The following is a 20,982-nucleotide window of genomic DNA, read 5'->3' as shown; positions in this document are numbered from 1 at the left end:
AGGAATTAGTGCGAGGAGATGGGCCTGGCTAAAGTCTTCAGACCTCAGACCAGAGGTACAGGACAGGTTAGCTGACGTGCCCTGTGCGGGGGATAATCTTTTTGGAGAAAAGATTCAAGAAGCAGTTGCGCAGCTCAAGGACCACCAAGAGACTCTGCGCCATCTCTCCTTACTGCCTTCTGATCTCTCTTCCTCTTCCAAAAGATCTTTTAGGAGAGACTCCAAGAGACAAGTCTACCAGCAAAGGAGATACTATCCCCCGGCGTCCAGGGGTCGGCCTTCTAAGCCTTACCAAAAGAGCCAATCCAGGCAACCTCGAGAACAGAAGTCATAGCCAGTCCCCCAGCCAGGTCCAGGGTCTGGCTTTCACTCCTTCCTAGAGAGCAGTACCCAGCCTCCACTTCCGGCTATTCCCGTCGGAGGCCAGTTGTGCCACGTCTCCAGACCATGGCACAAGTCACCACAGATCAGTGGGTACTCGCTGTAGTAACTCAGTTACCACCTCAACTTTCTCTCTGTTCCACCGGATTCCCCACCTCGGCTGATGTGGGGAACATCCGACCACTCATCACTCCTGGAGCAGGAGGTCTCCTTCCTCCTCTAGTCCCAAGCAATAGAGCCAGTGCCCCTCTCCCAACAGGGGCAGTGGTTCTATTCCCGGTATTTCCTGATACCAAAAAAGTCAGGTGGTGTTCGCCCAATACTGGATCTTCGCACCTTAAACAAATACCTACAAAGAGAAAAGTTCAAGATGGTGACCTTGGGTTCTCATCTTCCCCTTCTCCAAAGGGAAGACTGGCTCTGCTCTCTAGACCTCCAGGATGCCTACACACACATTTCAATTACTCCGTCACATCGCAGATTCCTGCAGTTCCTAGTAGGCCCAAAACACTTCCAATATTGTGTTATCATTCGGCCTAGCATCTGCCCCATGAGTCTTCACCAAGTGCCTCGTCGTGGTTGCTGCCTTTCTCAGGAGTCAGTGTCCACGTCTACCCCTATCTCGACAATTGGTTGATCAGGGCTCCCACTCAACAAACTGCACTGATGTCACTTTGCATACCCTGATATCCCTAGGGTTCCTCATAAACTATCCAAAATCCAGGCTAGTTCCTTCTCAAACCCTATCGTTCATCGGGGCTGACTTGGACACTCTAAAGGCGAAAGCCTTCCTACCTCGGGATCAAGTTCTCACTCTCGCTTCTCTGGCCCATCGACTGCAGTCTCGACAACACTCAACTGCACGTCACTTTCTGATCTTACTAGGTCATATGGCCTCCTCGGTGCATGTCACTCCCATGGCCCACCTTGCCATGAGAGTAATGCAGTGGACTCTAAAATTGCAGTGGATTCAGACTTCTCAGCCAATGTCCACCATTGTCCTCATCACCAAACAGCTCCACTTATCGCTGGCTTGGTGGGCAAACCAATCAAATCTGCTAAAAGGCTTTCCATTTCAGGTTCAAGAACCTTAACAGATGCCTCCAACCTCGGCTGGGGTGCACATGTTGGAAACCTGCAAACTTAGGGCATTTGGTCTCCAGAGGAAGCCAAACACCAAATAAATTTCCTGGAGCTTCATGCAATCAGACATGCTCTCAAGGTTTTTTAGGATCACCTTTCCAACCAGGTCATCCTGATTCAAATCGACAACCAGGTGCCCATGTGGTACATCAACAAGCAAGGGGGAACGGGCTCCTACCTCCTGTGTCAGGAAGCTGCACAGATAAGGGTGGAGGCTCTTTCCCACTCCATATACCTCAGAGCTTGCCAGAAGCGGACAATGTGTTGGCAGACAAGTTGAGTCGCACTTTTCAACCACACGAGTGGTCCCTCAATCCCACTGTAGCAGACTCTCTATTCCAACGTTGGGGTTACCCTCACATAGACCTCTCTGCGTCGATCCACAACCGCAAAGTAGAGAACTTCTGCTCCCTCACTCGCAGCCAACACCTTCAGCCAAGTGATGCTTTCTCCCTGTCGTGGGCCAGCGGTCTCCTTTATGTATACCCTCCACTTCCACTCATTTCAAAGACTCTCGTGAAGTTGCGAAGGGACAAGGAATTAATGATTCTGATAGCCCCTCATTGGCCACGCCAGGTCTGGTTTCCAATTCTCCAAGACCTATCAGTGCACTAGCACGTTCCTCTGGGGAAGGCCCCGCTTCTGATCACTCAGAACGATGGCTGCCTTCATCACCCCAACTTCCAGGCCTTCTCCCTGACTTGCCTGGATGTTGAAAGGTTAATACTTCAACCTCTTAAGCTTTCAGAGCCGGTTTCCCGAGTCCAAGTAGCTTCCATGTCCATCGATCCCTTCACTTGATCCACACTGAAGTTTCTGGACTATCTCTGGCACCTGTCAGAGACAGGCCTCAAAACTTCTATCAGGGTGCATGTCAGTGCGGTAGCCGCCTTCCATAAAGGTGTCGGGGATGTACCCATTTCAGTACAACCCCTTGTAACACGCTTTTTGAAGGGCTTGCTCCACCTTAAACCTCCACTGCGCCCTCCGGCCCCTTCCTGGGACCTCAACATGGTTTTGGGGCGGTCCTTGAAACTGCCGTTTGAGCCTCTCCAATCCTGTAATCTGCGCTATCTCACATGGAAAGTGATTTTTCTTTTGGCGATCACATCCGCTGGCAGAGTTAGTGAGTTAATTATTTATTTATTTTTCTGTGCCGACATTCGATTTGTCATATCACATCGGTTTACATATAACATGATGTCTAAGGCAAGCCTTATAATGACATGGTACATTGAACAGATTGGATAACTACGTATTTAAACATGCTTTATGAAATAACTTGCTTTGCGAGAAAACCTTAACAGAAATATATTTAAAAAAAATAACTCTTTAAACAGTGATATGTTCTGATTTAACTTATGTACAGTGGCGGGAGGAGGGGCAGACATTATTTATCCAGGGGGATGGGTAACAATGTTGGAGATTTATTTGTCCAGAGGGAATGCTTTCCGGAAGAGCCAGGTTTTGAGGTTCTTTCGGAAGGAGGGTGTGAAGGAGTCCGTTCTGAGAGAGGGTGGAAGTTTGTTCCAGAGGTGAGGGTCTGCTAAAGATGCGGCGCGTTCTCTTGTGGTGACTCGATGAGCTTCCTTAATGGGGGGGGGAGTGGTGAGTAGGCCTGTGTTGGTTGAGCGGAGATTTCTGGTGAGGTTGCAGGGGGTCAGAGGTTTCTGTAACCAGCAGGCTTTATCATTATGGATTGCTTTGTGTATGAGCATGAGCGTTTTGTATTGGGATCTGAAAGGGACGGGCAGCCAATGGAGTTGTTAGAGTGTGGGCGTAATGTGTTCCGCTTTTTTGTTATTTGTTAGTGACCGTGCAGCTGCATTTTGAAGAAGCTGGAGGGGCTTGAGGGTGGCTGCGGGGGCCTGTTAGGAGGGCGTTACAATAATCTATCTTGAGAAAAAGGAGGGATTGCAGAACTGTCCGGTAGTCTGGGGGGTGAAGTAGGGGTTGGAGTTTCTTGAGGATTTGAAGTTTGTAGAATCCTTCTTTTATTAGAGTTTTGATATGAAATTTGAAGTTTAGTTCCTTGTCCAAGGTGACTCCGAGGTCTCTAACTGTCGTGAGCATGTTGTATTTGGTCAGTGTAGTGGGGTCAGAATTGGGTGTTGATGTTTTTCTGGAGAGGTGAAGAATTTCAGTCTTGCTCTGGTTGAGCGTTAGTGCCATTTGGGTGAGGATGGATGATGTATCTGTCAGGTAGGTTTCCCATCGGTTAGAGTTACAGGCCTTAGTCACCTACCTGCCTTACACTAAACTTCTGCATCATAGGGTAGTACTCCATATTCACCCTAAGTTTCTGCCTAAGGTAGTGTCGGAGTTTCATATGAATCAATCCATTATACTACCCACTTTCTTTCCCAGGCCCCATTCAAATCCAGGAGAACAGACTCTCTGCATACCCTTGACTGTAAACATGCTCTAGCTTTCTATCTAGACCGTACAGCTTCCCACAGAAAATCCACTCAATTGTTTGTTTCCTTCGATTCCATCAAATTGGGTAAACCTGTGGATAAGTAGACTCTCTCCTCCTGGTTAGTGGACTGTATTTCCTTTTGCTATCAGCAGGCAGGCATTCCGCTTCAAGACTGTGTCAAGGCACACTCTAGCAGGGCCATGGCAACATCAGGAGCGCACCTTCGCTCGGGACATCTGTAAGGCTGCTACCTGGAGCTCTCTCCACACCTTCTCAGCCCATTATTGTTTAGACAAGGCTGGCAGACAAGATTTCATCTTCGGCCAGTCTGTGCTCGCAACTTATTTGCGAACTGAAGTACCAACATCCTTCCACCAACCCATTCAGGATGCCCTCTACCAAATTCCACCCCAGTTGTTGCCTGTTGCATGTCTTTGGGTACATTTGGTACATTACTTGGGCATCCTTAGCTCGGTACTCACCCATATGTGAGGACTACCATCCTGCTTGTCCTGTGAGAAAGCAGAGTTGCTTACCTGTAACAGGTGTTCTCACAGGACAGCAGGATGGTAGTCCTCATAAAACCCGCCCGCCACCCCGTGGTGTTGGGTTCATGTTTTTTTTCTTTTTATTTTTCGCATGTACTTTTTACTATAAGACAAAACTGAAGGGGGACCCCTGCTGGATACAGGGTTGGTGCCATGCTGGGCATGCCCAGTAGGTGTCAGTCAAAGTTCTAGAAACTTTGAAAAAGTGTTCCATGATTGTGCTCCATCCTGTGATGTCACCCATATGTGAGGACTAACATCCTGCTGTCCTGTGAGAACACCTGTTACAGGTAAGCAACTCTGCTTTCTATCCCCCCCCCCCCTCTCCCTCACGATATACCTCAGCCCTGGGACTACAGACGGCAGCTCCCGCCAGAACATTGTAAGGTGGATCAAGATGCTGGCTGCTAGGTGTTGCCATTGAGACCCCCGGGTCTATAAATGTAGCATTGCATTGTATCTAGCCCTGTCTATCCTGGGGAAGCAGTCTTGGTCCAGAAATAGAAATAGGGTCATTGCTTAGGCAGTGCACAGTACTGCCTCTAGGCCAGCCCATTTGATAAATATGTTGATATAATTTTGTAATTATTTGGGAAAATGCACAAATATACAACACACACACACACACACACAATATCATGTTTTATTCACCGCTCGGTGGCCTGTCTTTTGCCACACTGTTCCTATTATGTTTTATGGGATAAATTATTTTCCTTTCCTCCAATGGAAAATTATAGGGGCCAGGCTGTGCCATCTTCTGTCTTTTAGCTCTTACGTCTTCCCTCGTCCATCTAAATGGAATATGTTTCAAGACAGTGGTTTAAAAAATACCAGTTTTGCATCTTTTTTTTTTTTTTTTATGCTTTTAAGGGAGTAGTGCTTTCTTTACTAGAGCTCTTAGTACTTATTGTTTTAAAAGTGCTTTGGCAGGTATTACCTCCTAAACAGCTCGCCTAACGTTGTTTCAACTAACCTCCCATGATCCCTTTTTCATTCATACCACATCAGCATAGCTTATCTTATATAGTACATATAGGCACACAGAATACATGCAGGTACTCCTATCAATGTTCATGCACGACTAACAGCACAGGACAGAAGCCTTTTTAAAAAAATTTTAAAATGTTTTGTTGGGGGAGGATAGAAGGGCATTTTCGTGGCACATATGTTTGGCTATATGGCTGTTAACATGCTTTAATCTTTATGCTAATGTGGTGGATAGTTGTGCTGGGTAAGAAATTATGACCTGGTAGAAATGGTGTATGTTATATGTAATGTGTATATTATATATATATATATCCCCTTAAAGAGGAAGTTACTACTGCAGTTAGGGTGTGGTGTTCTGTTGGATAGGAGTAGCAGATTTATTTTTTTGATTTATATTCCACTTTTTGCCACTTCAGCATGGCTTACATTCAGGTACTATAGGTATTTCACTCTGTCGCCAGGGCTTAAAATCTGTTTGTACCTGGGACTACAGCTATTCTGTGGTCGTTGACTTTTTTTTTAACCACTTATTTTAAAGTATTATTTAGTGTTTGGAATTTTATTTACTCAAGCCTTAGCAATAAAGGATCGGGTACTACCTTTTCAATAACTTCATCCTTCAGCTGCAACTTCTTGTAAATTTAGACTTATTACTTGTTAAATACGATAACTGTTTCAATTATAATTTGTTTCACGTTGGCTTCGTTCGTTGGATGCTTCTGGAAGATCGATGCTTGCACTTTGTATTAAGTTAATTTAACTCCTAACGCATCTCTGTCCTTTTTACATACGGCTGTAGTACTTGAAACCAAGTAAGGATAAAAGACATTATTACGAGGAGCGAAGGGAGGACTAGCTTTAAACCCGTGCACTAATCGCCTATTAAACGGCAGCGCCCCTGCACCGTAGTTAAAACTCGTACTGCCCAGTGCCGCAAGATCTGGTCCTAGCTTGGGGTGGCTTTCCTGCTTCCTGGTTTTTTCCTTCAAGTGACTGTCGCCCCTTTTAGCGCCTTTTTACTAAAACGAGTCAGATGCCGGCGCGGCTTTCCTGGCTGTAAGTGAACGAGCCTCAGCCTCTTGTCTATTTGTGCGGGTGCGGGTGCGCTCGCGCTCCTCTCGCGATGCTGCTTGTGATTGAGTGTCCAGCACTTCCTGCCCACGTTACGTAGCCAAGTCCGCGGAAGGATCGCGCCAATGCCCAGCGGTTGCTTCGGCTTCTGCGTCGTTGTGTGTGAGCAGCGGCCCGGCTGCGCAAGGATCTCTCGTGTCTCCTCTCTGGCGTCGTTTCCTCCGCCCCCTTCCGCACCGCCGCCTCCTTTGCAAACTCTATGTGAAGCAGAAGCTGCGGGATAAACATGGCGACTTCGCTGCACGAGGGGCCCACCAACCAGCTCGATCTACTCATCCGGGCCGGTAAAGACTCGGGGGAAGTTGTGCACGGGGAAGGCGGGTGCATGCTGGGGCGTGCCGCGCCGCCTGTTCGGCCGGCGGGGCAGCCGGAGGCAGCTGCGCATACTGTGATTTCGGGGGCGCTCGCATGAAGTAATGGAGGGCAAAGCAGGAAGTGATCACCTTTGGTTAGCAACCTGCATGGCGTTGGGGGATCTTCCTGTTCCAGGCTTGCGCGAGATAGGCCGATGGCTGCTCGCGGCACTTACGGGCTTACTTGCATGGTTCCGCGGTCTGGGAGCGGCGAGGAGCGTTTTGAGCTTTAAACTCGTTGCTCTGGAAGCAGGAAGTGTGGCAGATTGTTGTCTTTCCTTGTGTCTTCTGCCACGCTGTCTGGCCGGGGAGGCTGGGAATCTTACTGAATGTTTTCTTAGCGTCTCGTTAGACAATCGAATTGGTTTTTTTTAATCGTTCTATTTCCAATACAAGAATAGCTTTTTGTTTATTTCCTAAACTTTTTCTACTCTGCATATCTTACATAACTGGTATTGGAAATCCCGCTAGTCGCCCTAGTCGGAATATCTGTATCTGTGCGGGTAGATCAATTTTGGCCTGCGATGTTTATTGATGCAACCAGTTTGATTGTTCACTTTACTGAATGATAAGTATCTGGTGAATACTGATGATTTTTTCGGCTAATTCTCAGAATAAAGCGAAGTGTGACGTAAAGTAGCGCTGTTAAGACACTAAACTTTTCAGGCTAAAGTATGATGAGAGCGGTTAAGGATGCGTAGCGCCGCATTTGTAATACATTTAGTCTGGTTCAAGACCCGGGAAGACGTGAAAGATTTCTTGCCTTTTCTTCCTCTCCCTCCCCCCTCCCCAAAAAAAATCTGTATAGCGGAAGCGCAGAGATCAAACGGACTGTAGTGTGACTTGATTGACAAAGCGTACTGGCCAATGAGCTCCCGGGGACGTTCGAAAACCGAACGCCAACCTATGAGATGATTCATTCTTCCGTGTTACAGGCCAATCGGCATTGAGCGGGTTGGTGATTGGTTGACGCTGGCAGATTACAATGCGGATGGAATTGGAGGGAAGCAAAGCGGATTGTAAACACGGAAGTGGAGGCAGGCGCTGAGGGAACAGAGCGCGGCCTCAGGGTGTGCTACACGCTGCAGCTACGCTGGACTTTGTGATCAGGTTGCATGATGCTGAATCTTCACACTCGAGCAGCCCCGCTGAGCTCAGTTTAGAAGTCGGAACTGTGCTTAGACTTTTGAGTTTTCTCTGAAATTCTTTGCGGGTTGTGATAACTCTTTCCAATGTGGGGTCGGACACCTTAAGGGGACCTGTGTGGTTTTGAAAGTTCCTGCTTATCCTCTGGATAATTCTTACGTCGGTTTCATAAAAAATTTCTCAGCTTTCAGAAAATCCAGTTTTCTCTTGAGCTAATCTACTAAAATTTTGCTTTAGATTTTGTATGCAAATGCATCTGCAGTTTTTGAAAACAATGTAACCTATAGGTATTTTTATGTTGTAATTGTTAAATCAAGATGTGAAACGGACAGATATACAACTTAAATCAGAAATTTTGTTTAAGTATTTGCATTTGGTTGTACTTGTTACAGCCTTCTTATTGAGAATTGAAAATCCATTGTAAATCATGATTGTGACCTGTTGAGCAGGGACTGTCTTGATCAACTGTACATCTAGAAATGAGCAGAAGTAGTAGATTAACGTTACAAATATCCCCTTTATGGGACATGCCTCAGTGTACCATATACTATAACTTGTAATTAATTTATTTCAAAATAACATTCTTAACATATATTCTGCTTCAAGCACTTCAAAGCAGATTGCATTCATGTACTATAGGCATTACTGTGTAAACATTAAGTATGTAAATGTTAGCTCTAGTGTACAGTGGAATAAATATTTTTTTCTTTACATAAAGGCAAGTCACAGTGTTTATGAAATAGAAAATGTTTACTCCTAGGCTTATTTGGGTTGTTGGTATTATAGTTTATTTGGAAATTAATTTGTTTAATTTCCTTAATTAGAATCCCAAATCAGAACAGCTTTCAGCTGTGGAAATTTAGCTGGGAAACCATAGCAGCATGACAGTTATCTAAGGATAAAATAGTGTGGTTGCTGTATTAGTCCATTTGAATACACAAAAAAAAAGTGAAAAAAAACCAAACAGTAAGTATATAAGGTGATAACATTTTTTATTTGACTAACAATACATTTCTTGAAAAACTTTCCCTCTCTTGGGTTAGAATAGAATGAACAAATGATGTTACTAGAAAATAAAAGCAATTCCAGTGAGGGTTGGGGGTAAGTTTGAGTGATCAGAAAGTGATAGGTAGTATAATTTTATGGGTCATAATGAGCTAAGAAATTAATTCCTTTTCAGTTTCTGATCATTTTAACTTAAAAATTCTTATGTTCCTAGATTGTTTAAATTTCCTTTAATTATCTTGACTATAATGTCACTGCATCTATGACCTTATGATCAGGATAATTAAAGGAAAATTGAGCCAATAAATTATACTGTCACTTTTTGGTCACCCATCAACTCTAATCCTCTTTCCCCTTCTCACTATCATTGGAATGTCTTTTATGATTGACTTATTTTCTGGTAACACCTTTTGCTTATTTTATTCTGACCTATGCAAGTGAGCTCTTGGAAGGTAGTCAAGATATGTAAGTTTACTCTTTCAAAAACACAAACTTGGGGTATAGTCCATGAAGCTGGTAAGTAGAACATTTAAAACAAATCATAGAAAATATTTTTCACTCACAGCACAAACTCTGGAACTCATTCTTTGAGAATGTGGTGAAGGCAGTTAGCATAGCTAGGTTAAAAAAAGGTTTGGACAAGCTCATGAAAGAGAAGTCCATAAATTATTAACCAAGTAGACTTTGGGTATAACCACTACTTATCACTGCGTGATAGCAGCATGGAATCTATTTACTGTTTTGGATCTTGCCAGACACTTGTGAACTGAATTGGCCACTGTTGGAAACAGAATAGTGGGCTTGATGAATCCTCTGTCCTGTCAAGTATGTTTAAAGCTATCATTTATTCTTCTGTTTTAAATTAGTATTTATTTCCAGGTTATCTAAGGAAGATTTTTGTGTTCCAAGCTACAACCAATTAGTGAACATCTTGTTCTAATCGGAATCCTTATAAACAGTGGAGATGATCTTTGTAATCTCATTAGATTGTGACATTTATTTTTTTTCGTAATCCTCATCCAGTCCCTGGCTTCTGATAGACTAGACTGTTCTAAGTAATATATTAAGGAGACATAGGGTTGGACGTTGACATGGCAAGAGAAGATGCCATGAGCCTTATTAGTTACCATGCTGACTGTCAGAGGTGTCGCATATAACCAGTATGCCTTCAAATTTTTGAAAGACTGCGTGTACAAAAATGTTCTTTTCGTGCAACTCTTTATAAGCTAAGTTCAAATGTGTGCACTATGAGTTAGTATAATGCAAATAATTTTGGGATTTCTTGTACGCACTATATCTTGATGTGTGTGCAGGGTTCATGATGCATGCACGCGTACAGTTTAGAGGGAATAGTGCATACAATGAAAGACAGATTTCACACTCTGGAATAGTATCACTGCAAGAAGAGGATGAAATATACTTGTTTCCTCATGCCAGATGCTCTGTTATTAACACTGGCCAAGTAGTTGGGGATTAGATGTAGTTAATGCTTTATGATCACTTAATAACTTAGCATTATTTGGAGATTGACCTTGTTATGCTAATCTCTGGATTCTAATTAGAGGAAGTTCAGCAAGTGAGATTGAACACATTTTCTGCAAACAGCTTTTCTGGCTGCTGCAGTTTCCCACCTGGATTTCTCCCTGTGGAAACTGTTCTGGTTTGGATTGTATTGTAAACTAATTAAGATGTCTTCCTTAAACTTGTTCTGGAAACCCCACAGCCAGTCAAGTTTTTAGAACTTCCACAGTGAATGTCTGTGAGATAAATTTGTATGCATTGGGGACTCAGTATATGTAAATTTCTCATGTGTATAAATTGCAAATATCCTGAAAACCCAACTGGCTGTGGGGTCCCAGAACAGGTTTTGGAAGCCTTGAATTTACAAAAACCCTTTTTGTTTTACTGGGGTTAATTTTTCTATAGCTTCATTTGAATTTGGGTAGTAAATTCCACCTGTTTAGCCTTTAAGAGGGGGTAATGAGCAATAGCAACAAAATGGTGCTTACAACCAAAATTAATTCTTTCTTTGGCATTGATGACAGAAATACATTTTTTCAGACCAGATAGAAATGCACTTTAAGCAAACATGTTTAGAATGGATGGAGGGGGTGGGGTATATAATATGTTGAGTTGATTTTATTTTATTAAGATCTAATCCTTTTTGGGGTTTGCTGTAAATTGAGCAGTGAAGTACAAATAATAAAAATAAATATTTGTATTTTGGAAGTTGAGATTGTTGAGAGTGCAGAGGTGATGAGTATTTTTTTTTTTTTGGTTCCTTTATACATGGTAGTGATTATTCTGTCCACGGCGTCAAATGAGAACCCTCATGAAGAATGCAAATATGTTTATTTAGTTTTAGCCATTCATAATAAGCACTACCGGCACTCCAAGTACCTTCCTTGCCTTATAATTAATCATAGGCTAACACATAACCATTTCTTGATTTTTCTTAAGTTGGAATTTTATCTGCATTATCTTTTAAGGGTTTTCAAAGTCCATCCTGTCAGAGAAGTGCCTCAACACTGGCCGTGTTTCGTATTCTGCATCAGAGAGCTGAAGACTGAACACACTGAATATCATCCAAAACAATTTCAAAACTTATGTTCCATCTCATTCAGTAACAATGATTCTAAGCAGATTGTAAGTTAAAATATAAATATCAAATGCATCTAACAGGCACTGACAAAATCAACCACAAGGCCATACAAAAAAATAAGTAGATTACACATCATAAAATTACTTAACACATTTGGTTACTCATGTAAGTGGTAAACTGGTGCAAGCTGTAAGTAAGAACACAATTATTGGCCACCTGAATGAATAAAATGGCTTATTAGGGAAGAGCCAGCGTGGATTTTACCAAGGAAAGTTGAGCCTTGCTAACCTGTTAGAAATTTTGGTGGTGTGAATAAGTATGTGGCTAAAGATGAACTGATGGGTGGATTTGGATTTTCACAAGGTGTTTGATAAAGGCCCTCTTGACAGACTTCTCAGAAAACTAAAATGCCATGGTGATAGGAAAGAGATCTGTCTTAAAGTGGATTAGTAACTGGTAAAAAGACAGGAAACAGCATAGGCCTAAATGTTCTGTTTTCCCGATAGAGAAAGGTAAAGAGTGGAATATCCCAGAGATTTACATAGGGGGGGAAAAAAACCCTGATTTTAGGTACATGATGCTGGATTCTACATTGGATGTAACCACGCAGGAAAAGGATCCTAGAATCATTGAAGTTGTCTGTTCAAAGTGCAGTGTCGATCAATAAAGCCAACAGACTACTTGGTATTATTTGGCAAGGAATGGAGACTAAAATGGGGAGCATCTTAGTGCTGCTACGTAATTATATGGCACAATTGTATTTTGAATGTTGTGTGCCGTTCTGGTCACCCCCATCTAAGAAATGAGAGAGTGGAGCTAGGAAGGGTACAGAGAAGGGCAACAACAACAGGAATGGGGTTGGAATGGCTCCTCTATGAACAAAAGCTAAGCAGGTTGGGGTCTTCATCTTGGAGAAGAGGTGACCGAGCATGGGATATGATAGTGGTTTATAAAATCATGAGTGGGGTGGAATAGGTAAATAGGGAATGGTTATTAACCTTTTCGAATACTAGGACTCCTTATATGTTTAAAACAAATTGTCGTGTCCAACACCCCCCCCCCCCCCCCCCCCCCCCCCCCCCACCACCACCACCACACACACGATGTACACTCAAGGTATGGAATTTGTTTAAAAAAAGGTTCTGGAGGAAAAGTTTATAAACATTAATTGGGTGACTCTGGGGAAACTTGCTATTTGTCATTGAGAGCGAGCAATAAGAAATTGGATTTACAGTTTGGGATGGGCCACTGTCAGAAACAGGATACTGATCTCGATGGACCTTTGGTCTGACCAAGCATGGTGCTTATGTTCTTGTTTTCATGTTCTTATAGCAATAGCATCTGCATTAAACTTGGTGAATTCTAGTTAAAATATTTAATCTAGATACTTTCATCCAATTCGTATCCCCATATCCAGAAACTATTGATCGCTCCTAAGCATTAAGCAATTGATAAGCTTGTCAAAATAAAATTATTAAATCTTTTTTACTGGTGAGTCATTCCAAAGGATAAGGACCTATCACTGAAAGTACCTGCTTGCAGGTAACTTGCAACCTGGCTTCTTTAAAAGAGGATACAGAGACATTCCCTGCCAAATACAGTCACCGAGAAGGAAAGTAAGATTGAAGGAGCTCCTTCAAATAGAATGGACTAAGTCCATGAAGTATCTTGTGAATGAATACCTAGCACCTTGATTGTACCAGTGAAGTCCTTTCAAATAGAGTGGTAAGCTCCTTTCTTTGACAATCTGAAATCAGTCACAATGAAGCATTTTGAATCAGTAATGCCTGTAGTTGACCCCTGGGCAAGCCCATAAAAAGCATATTACAACAATCAAGTGTGCTTGAGACCATTGCTTGCAGAAAAGAACATAAGCTGGGTCAGACCAAGGTCCATCAAGCCCAGTATTCTCTCTCTAGCAGTGGCCAGTCCAGTTCACAAGTACTGGGGGATCCCCAATAGTCAAGCAATTTACTTGCTCTCGCTCCAAGGGATAAGCGCTGGCGTTCCCAAGACTTCTCCTTCAGGAATTTATCCAATCCTCTTTTGAACCCCACTCTTAGTCACCTTGACTTCATCCTTCAGCAACAGCTTCGACAGCTTGATTGTGTGCAGAGTGAAAAAAAAATGCTTCCTGCGATTTGTTTTAAGCTGTTAATTTCATGGAGCATCCCCTAGTCCTGGTCTTGTTGGAAAGGGCAAATAACCATTCTGCATTTACCCGTTTCATGCACTCATGATTTTATAAATTCCAATTATATCTCCTCTGTTATCTCTTTTCCAAACTAAAGAGCCTTAATCTGTTTAGCCTTTCTCCACAAGGGAGCTTTTCTATCCCCTTTACCTGTACCTTTTCTATGTATTTTAAGTTGGGGTCAGCACCATGGATCTATACCAAGGCATTAGGATATTCTCAGTTTTGCTCCCTATTCCTTTCCAAATAATTCCTAACATTCTATTTGCCTTTTTGACTACCGCTGTATGCTGAGCTGAAGATTTCAAAGTATTTATTTATCGAGTTTTATATATTGTCGTTCGCTTTCGCCATCACAACGATTTACAAAGTTTTGATGTTTAACAGAGTTTCCGAAAGGTTGTAGTGATTGTTAACGTAGATATTGTTGGTTTTATAAACGTAGTTCGGTTGTCGAACTATACAGGTTCCGGTTATGTTATATTACTTTCTTGCATTGGTTCCACATGTTTGCATTGGATCAATAGGAGGGAAGTGGTTTTGAGAGTCATTGGGTGAGTTGGTAGGCTTTGGTAAATATCCAGGTTTTTAGATCTTTTTTGAAAGTTTTTAAGTTTTGTTGTGTTCTAAGTTCGATTGGGAGAGTGTTCCAGAGTTTGGGGCTTCCTAGGGATATGGCTCTCTTCTGAGTTGAAGTGAGTTGTTTGGAGCGAGCAGGTGGAATCTTTAATACACCTTTATTAGCTGATTGGAGGTTTCTGCTTGGAGAGTGTAATTTTATGGATGTACTTAGCCAGTTTGTTTTTTGTATATTATTTTGTGTAATATGGATAGTAGAGATGTGAATCGTGTGCCAGATCGTCTTAACGATCAGATTCGGCTGGGGGGGGGGGAGGGGGGGAATCTGATCGTTAAGATATGTGAATTGGAATCGTTTCCGATGCCATGGCATCGGCCATCCAGTGCTCCTACTATGTGACAGGGGCCGGCCAATGGCACGGATACCCTGTCACATGGTAAGGGCAAAGGGGCATCGGCGCCATATATTTTTTTTTTTTTTAGAACAGCTGATGCCGAGAAATCTCTCCCCGAGGCCCCCCTAGATCTCTCCTCTCCCCGAGGCCCCCCTGGACCACCATGTAATTTTAAAAGGTTTTGGGGGGGGGGTCGGGGAGGGGGGGGGGTCGATTTAAAGGGTTGGGTGGGTTTTTTTTATTGGGCCATTGGCGCCATTTTAATTAGTGGCAGCCAAAATGGCGCCGATGGCCCGAGAGCGGGAGATCGCGCCGGGACACCCCCCCCCCCCCCCCACTGGACCACCAGGTAACATTTTGGGAGGGTGGGGGAGGGTAAGGAATTGGTTTTAAAGGGTCGGGGTGGGTTTAGGGGTTGTTTTGGTGTGCCGGTTTTCCCACCCTCCCCCAAATAATAACGATACAATACAAATGCCCCTGACGATAAATCGGGGGCATTTGTATTGTATCGTGCACTCTAACGATTTTGGACGATTTTAAAATTATCTGACGATAATTTTAATCGTTCAAAAACGATTCACATCCCTAATGGATAGTATTTTGTATTCTATCCTAAATTTTACTGGGAGCCAGTTTAGTGATATAAGTATTTTCCACAAAGACTCTGAGGTCCTTTTCCTGGGTGGTGACTCCTTAAAATGGAGCCCAGCATTGTGCACCTGTAGTTGGAACTATTTTTCCCTACGTGCATTTACTTCGCACTTGTCCACATTAAATTGCATCTGCCATTTAGAAGCCCGGTCTCCTAGTCTCACAAGGTCCTTCTGCGGTTTTTCACAATCCGTTGCCATTTTAATGATTCAAAACAGTTTTGTCATCTGCAAATTTGGTCGCCTCACTCGTCATTCCTTTCTCCAGATCATCGCTAAATAGCACACTCCACTAACAACTCTTGTTCATTTGGAAAATTGACCATTTAGTCCTACTCTGTTTCCTGTTTTTTTATCCAGTTACCAATCCAAACTAGGGCACTGCCTCCTATCCCATGACCTCCCAATTTCCTGAGGAGTCTCTCGTGAGGAACTTTGTCAAATGCCTTTTGAAAATTCAAATACAGTATATTCACGGGCTCATCTTTATCTTTTATGTTTATTTATTTATTTATTGATGCGACTCCCATCGCGAATGCCGGTATATAAAAAATTAAAATAAATAAATAAATATTTAAACCCTCCAAAAAAAACAAAAACTAGTAAATTGGTAAGGCAAGTCATAACTCATGCAGAAACCATGTTGACTCTCTCCCATTAACCCATGTCTGTGTGGTCAGTAATTTTGTTTTTAAGAATACTTTTATACCATTTTGCTCAGTACCGATGTCTGGCTTTCCACTCTGTAGTTTCCCAGATAACCCCTCGAGCCCTGTAAAAACAAACAAACAAAAGATTGGCGTGTCTGTGGCCAGACATCTGGTGACTGTTTTAAATAAAATGTTGCAAATCGCCAGAAACAGGTCTGCAATTTCACTGAGTTCCTTCAGAACTGGGGTGAATATCATCCAGTCCTGGTGGTTTGTTGTTCTTTAGTCTTGTCAATCTGAATTATCACTTCTTTCTGTTTCACAGTGATTCCATCTAGTCACTCAGTCATCACTATCAGAACAATGTTTCCAATGTGGATATGACCCCAATGTGCTCCTCAGTAAAGACAGAAGCAATTTAGACGTTTAGTTTTTCTGCTGTTTCCTTGAGCTCCCTGACCACCCCTTTTCATCTAGTGGCTCAGTAATTCCCTCACAAACTTTTTACTTCAGATGTCATTGATGACATTTAGGAACTTTACCTCTCTTGCATGTCCTAATCTGACATTTACCCAATCAGTACTCAGGTAATTGAAATCTCACGTTTATTAATGTGTTGCCCATTTTACTAGCCAGACTAGTCTGTTAGTATTTTATAGTCTGTTTTCTCATCCTGGCCAGGCAGGTAGAAATATATCCCCACTACTATACTCTTTCCTTTTACCCTTGGAATTTCTATCCATAAGGATTTCCAGATTGCAGTTTGTTTCCTGCAAAACTTTTATCCTGCTTTACTCTATGCCATCCTTAACACACAGTGCCATCCTTCCACCAATTTTATCTGCCCTGTCATGTCAGTATAATTTGTACCCAGGTATCACAGTGGTTCATTGTTTTTATCCTCCTTCCATCAGGTCTGAGAGACACCAATTATGGTTATATCTTCCTTTAGTGCCATAAATTCTAAATCTTTAGTCTTATTTTTCAGACTTCCTGCATTTGCATACAGACATTTTTAAAATAATTTTATTGGTATTTTTATATGTCCCTATTACCTGATGATACAGGTAGTTTGAAATCATGCTCTGTATTTAAATACATCTGAATATTTTCAGCTTTTACGACTACTTTTCTTCGGGTCATTCTAACTTGTTTTGCTAGTATCCTTTGAAGGTACTTCCCTCCGAACCATGCGCTGCTGAGCAACTGTCAGCTTTCCCCCATGTTCTAGTTTAAAAGCTGCTCTTACCTCCTTTTTAAAGATTAGTGCCAGCAGCCTGGTTCCACATAGGTTAAGATGGCGCTCATCATCCTGTTGGAATAGGTTCCCCAGTTTCTAACAAACCTAAAAAACTCTTCCCTGCACCATCATCTCATCCACACTTTGAGACTCTGGAGTTCTGCCTGCCTGTGGGGTCTTGCATGTGGGAGCATTCCTGAGAGTGCTACCCTCTGGAGGTTCTGGATTTCTGTTTCCTACCTAGGAGCCTAAATTAGCTTCCAGAATGTCCCTCCTGTCTATGGCACAAAAGTCAATCTTTGTCAAAACAAAGCACTAATTGTACCTTTAAAAAAGGCAGCCTTTAATAGTGCACTAACCTGTGCCCACAAGTTGTAGTTTGAAATAGTTTGTCCTGATTTGCTTTGGATGTGCTACAGCTATTTTTCCTTAGAAATAGAGTGAAGAGGGATTTGATAAGTGATTTTGCAGAGGGACAAGTCAGATGATAAAATCTGAAACAGCATGGATGCCCGAGAAAAGATAGTAATGATGAGAAATGATTGAAGGAAGCTTGAGGAATGTTCCAGAATTTGGCAGCTAAACTTTAATGCTACAAAGTGTAAAGTCGTGCATTTGGCTAGCAGAGATTCTAACGATGCTAGGGTGCATAAGGTAAGGAATTAAAAGTAGAAAAAAAGATGGTGATGCTGCTTTATATAGATTTCAGGTGAGATCTCATTTAGAGTATTACATTCAGTTCTGGAGATGGCATATGCAAAAGGAAATAGGTTGACGTTGATTCAGAGGGCAGCTACTAAAATGGTCTACAGTCTTTACCAGAGACGTGTCCTCAACATGTATACTGTGGAGGAAAGGAAGGGTGAGGGGGGATGTGATAAAAACTTTCAAATACCTCCAAGGAATAAATACATCGGAGGCAGGCCCTTTTCAAAGGAAGGGATGCTCAAGATGAGGGTGAAGGGAGCAATCTGAGGAAACATTTTCACAGAGAGGCTGGTGGATCAGTCTCCCATTAGATGTGGTAGAGACAAAAATAGTGGCAGAATTTAAAAAAAAACCAAAAACCACGCGATAAGCACAGGGGATCTCTTGGGTGGGGAAGCGAATTGAAATGCCAAGGGCCCATTGAAGTTCATGGTAAGCAGGATGGGAGATGAACGGGCCTTATGGCTTTTATCTGCCGATTGTGATGTGCGTTCGTTGCTCGGCAGTAAGCGCGCATCTCACAAATGGACGGGAGGCGCGCCAAAACGGATGGTGTGCGCGTATGTAGTCAGCACTCACGTGCACACGAACTATCTGTTTTGGCGTGCCTCCTGTCTGTTTGTGAGATACGGGTATACTGCTGAAATGAATGGAGCAACGAATGCACAGCCCATCTACATGGATCCTGCAGATCTTTGTGCATCCTGTCAGGAGAGGGGGACGCCCAACCGGTGGGTGTAAATAGGGAAACGTCCTGTTCCGATGACTTAAGCCGGTTGCTGTACTTTGGAGTGTGTTTTTCCACTGTGCTGCAGAGTTGGCCTCAACTTCACAGGTGGTTTTACATTTTTTCTGATATTTCCATATAGAAAATAGAGAGAACTTGCATTCAGATCGATTTTTTTTTTTTTTTGTCGCTGGAGCCAACAGGTCATGTAACTCTTGAGCAGGGTCTACTGCCCAAATGACCAGGATTCGGAAGAGATGTTTACCTCAAGGCATTTCTAACAGCTAGGGATCTTTCCCAGTCTGACGTCTTACCCGTTCTTTGTAGGAGCTGTATTGAAGGGTCTTATGGTATTAAAGGGCAAACTATCTGTAGCTGGGTTACATGGTGACTGTGTAGTAGTGGTCAGCAGGAGAAAGTAGGTGAAGGCTGCAGTAGATATTTTTTTTTTGCTTGAGGGAAAGTGCCGGGACCTCTAGTAAAGAAGTGAGGAAAGCCAGAGATCTCCAGCAATGCACCAGGAATAAAATTGGTCCTTATCTGCTGACATGTTCTGTTTCAGTACAGAATGTTCATAGAAACTCAAGTGCACATCTATATAACTCTTATTTGCTTTAGTTCCCTTGGCAGTTTTAGCCTCTTGTCTGTAAATCATTGTTGCATGTTAAAATTGTTGTCATAAAGGTCAGGGTTTCCAAAATTCACTTGCCAGGTAAGTTGTTTTCTCAGTGGGCAAGGAGGTAGTGTCCTCAGGCCTGGCGGGATGGTGGGGGGTTTAAGAGGTGCTACAGCTGAGCATGGGGAGAGACGCATAAGAGGTCTGTTGGTGGGGAGGGGGGAGAGGCAGTAGAGGAGAAGAGAGATAGCTGCATGGGAGTCTGGGGGAGAGGGGGGATGTGCATTGGCCAGAGATAAGATGCACGTCCTATGTATTTTTGCCATCACCTCAAAAACAGATTATTGTGGGATGGGAATAGATGGCAAGTGCATTTCATCCCTGGCCCGTTACGTGCTGGAGGAGTTTTAGAATCCCTGATAAAGATGGTACGAAGTGATTCTGCCTTTCCATGTTGCCGTTGGCATATTCTGGCTTGCGATGCACTTTGGCACTGCCTATAGAATGAAGTAGTTGTGCTCCTCGGCGGTCGCTGCGCTCGTCGCTCTGTGTGTGCGCCCATCTCCTGCTGCCAGCATTCCTGTCCGGATGGCTCTCCTGAGTTATAGTTCCTCAGAAGCAGCAGTAGCGTCGCACGGCATGAACGGAGCAAAGTAGGTCCGGATAGTGGCCGTAGAGGCTCAGACTGTATTAACAGAGCAGGTAAAAATGCATTGAACCTCGGAATGCCCATGGAATGGAAAGGCGAGCGTGAACAAACCTACGTCGTCTTCCTTATTCCTTCTAATGCAGAAGTGGCGGTCACTGCTGTAGCAGCAGAACAAATTTGCTTGGTATTGGTATTACCTTTATGTGCCTCCAGGCTCCTTGCGCAGGGAAAGGTCTAGAGCGAGTCTTTCGGAACCGCTCTGCTTTCAGTACACGTCTTCACTGTTTTCCGCAGCCCTTCCCACGGGTACCAGGAAGTTGTCGCCGCTTTGGAGCCACCCCCCGCCTCCTTTTGAAAATCCTGCTTCTCTTTGCCTCCGTGGGACAGGAATCCAGTGCCGTTATGAACCTCAGCCCTTCTTGCTGTCATCAGAAAGCAAATTGGAATAGTTTTATAAAGATCTGAAGTTTGCGAAATTCATTCAGTTAGCTTTATTTGTGTCCTGCAATCGGTTGAGACGGCTCAGGTGGTTTCCCGTTCCGCCCTGTGCAGCGAGGAGAGGAAGAGCTGTGCACGTGGGCCTGCTTCCTGTTCGCATGCATTTATCCAGCCGGCACTCCCCAGGTCTCGCACATCTGGCCAGTGTCACAACTTTCCTTTGGCAGGTGCAGCAGTAAACAGTGGACCTGTTTTTCTTTCTCCTGCTTCTCTCCCTCTCAGAAAGCCATGGAACAATCTTCCACTGGTTTACCTGTTTCACTTACATTTTTTTTTCCAGTTGATTTTGACTTAAATGTGTACCATTTTTTTAAAAAACATGGCTTTCTATGCCTGCTTTTTGTAGGTGTATAAATCTGGA

The 20,982-nt window shown here is 43.2% G+C and overlaps 1 protein-coding gene across 8 annotated transcripts in view; it reads left to right on the top strand.

The window, feature by feature from the left end:
- The window catches only part of ELF2 (E74 like ETS transcription factor 2), a 169,879-nt gene that overhangs the window by 112,307 nt on the left and 36,590 nt on the right, over positions 1-20,982 (top strand). Inside the window, exon 2 of one of the 8 annotated variants that reach the window (XM_029594877.1) lies at positions 11,603-11,759. The exons of 6 other annotated variants lie outside the window; for them this stretch is intronic. Coding sequence is in view for 1 of the 2 variants with exons in the window: in XM_029594694.1 (XP_029450554.1) it covers positions 6,836-6,893 (58 nt within the window). In the remaining variant the exon portion in view is untranslated. Of the gene's footprint in view, positions 1-6,682; positions 6,894-11,602; positions 11,760-20,982 lie in introns of those variants that run through there. One more of the 8 variants, XM_029594694.1, reaches the window with a different exon arrangement.

Source organism: Rhinatrema bivittatum, chromosome 1 (genome assembly GCF_901001135.1).
Source record: "Rhinatrema bivittatum chromosome 1, aRhiBiv1.1, whole genome shotgun sequence".
NCBI lineage: Eukaryota > Metazoa > Chordata > Amphibia > Gymnophiona > Rhinatrematidae > Rhinatrema > Rhinatrema bivittatum.
Note: the sequence above shows the minus strand (reverse complement) of the source record. Positions and strands in the feature narration are given on the sequence as shown.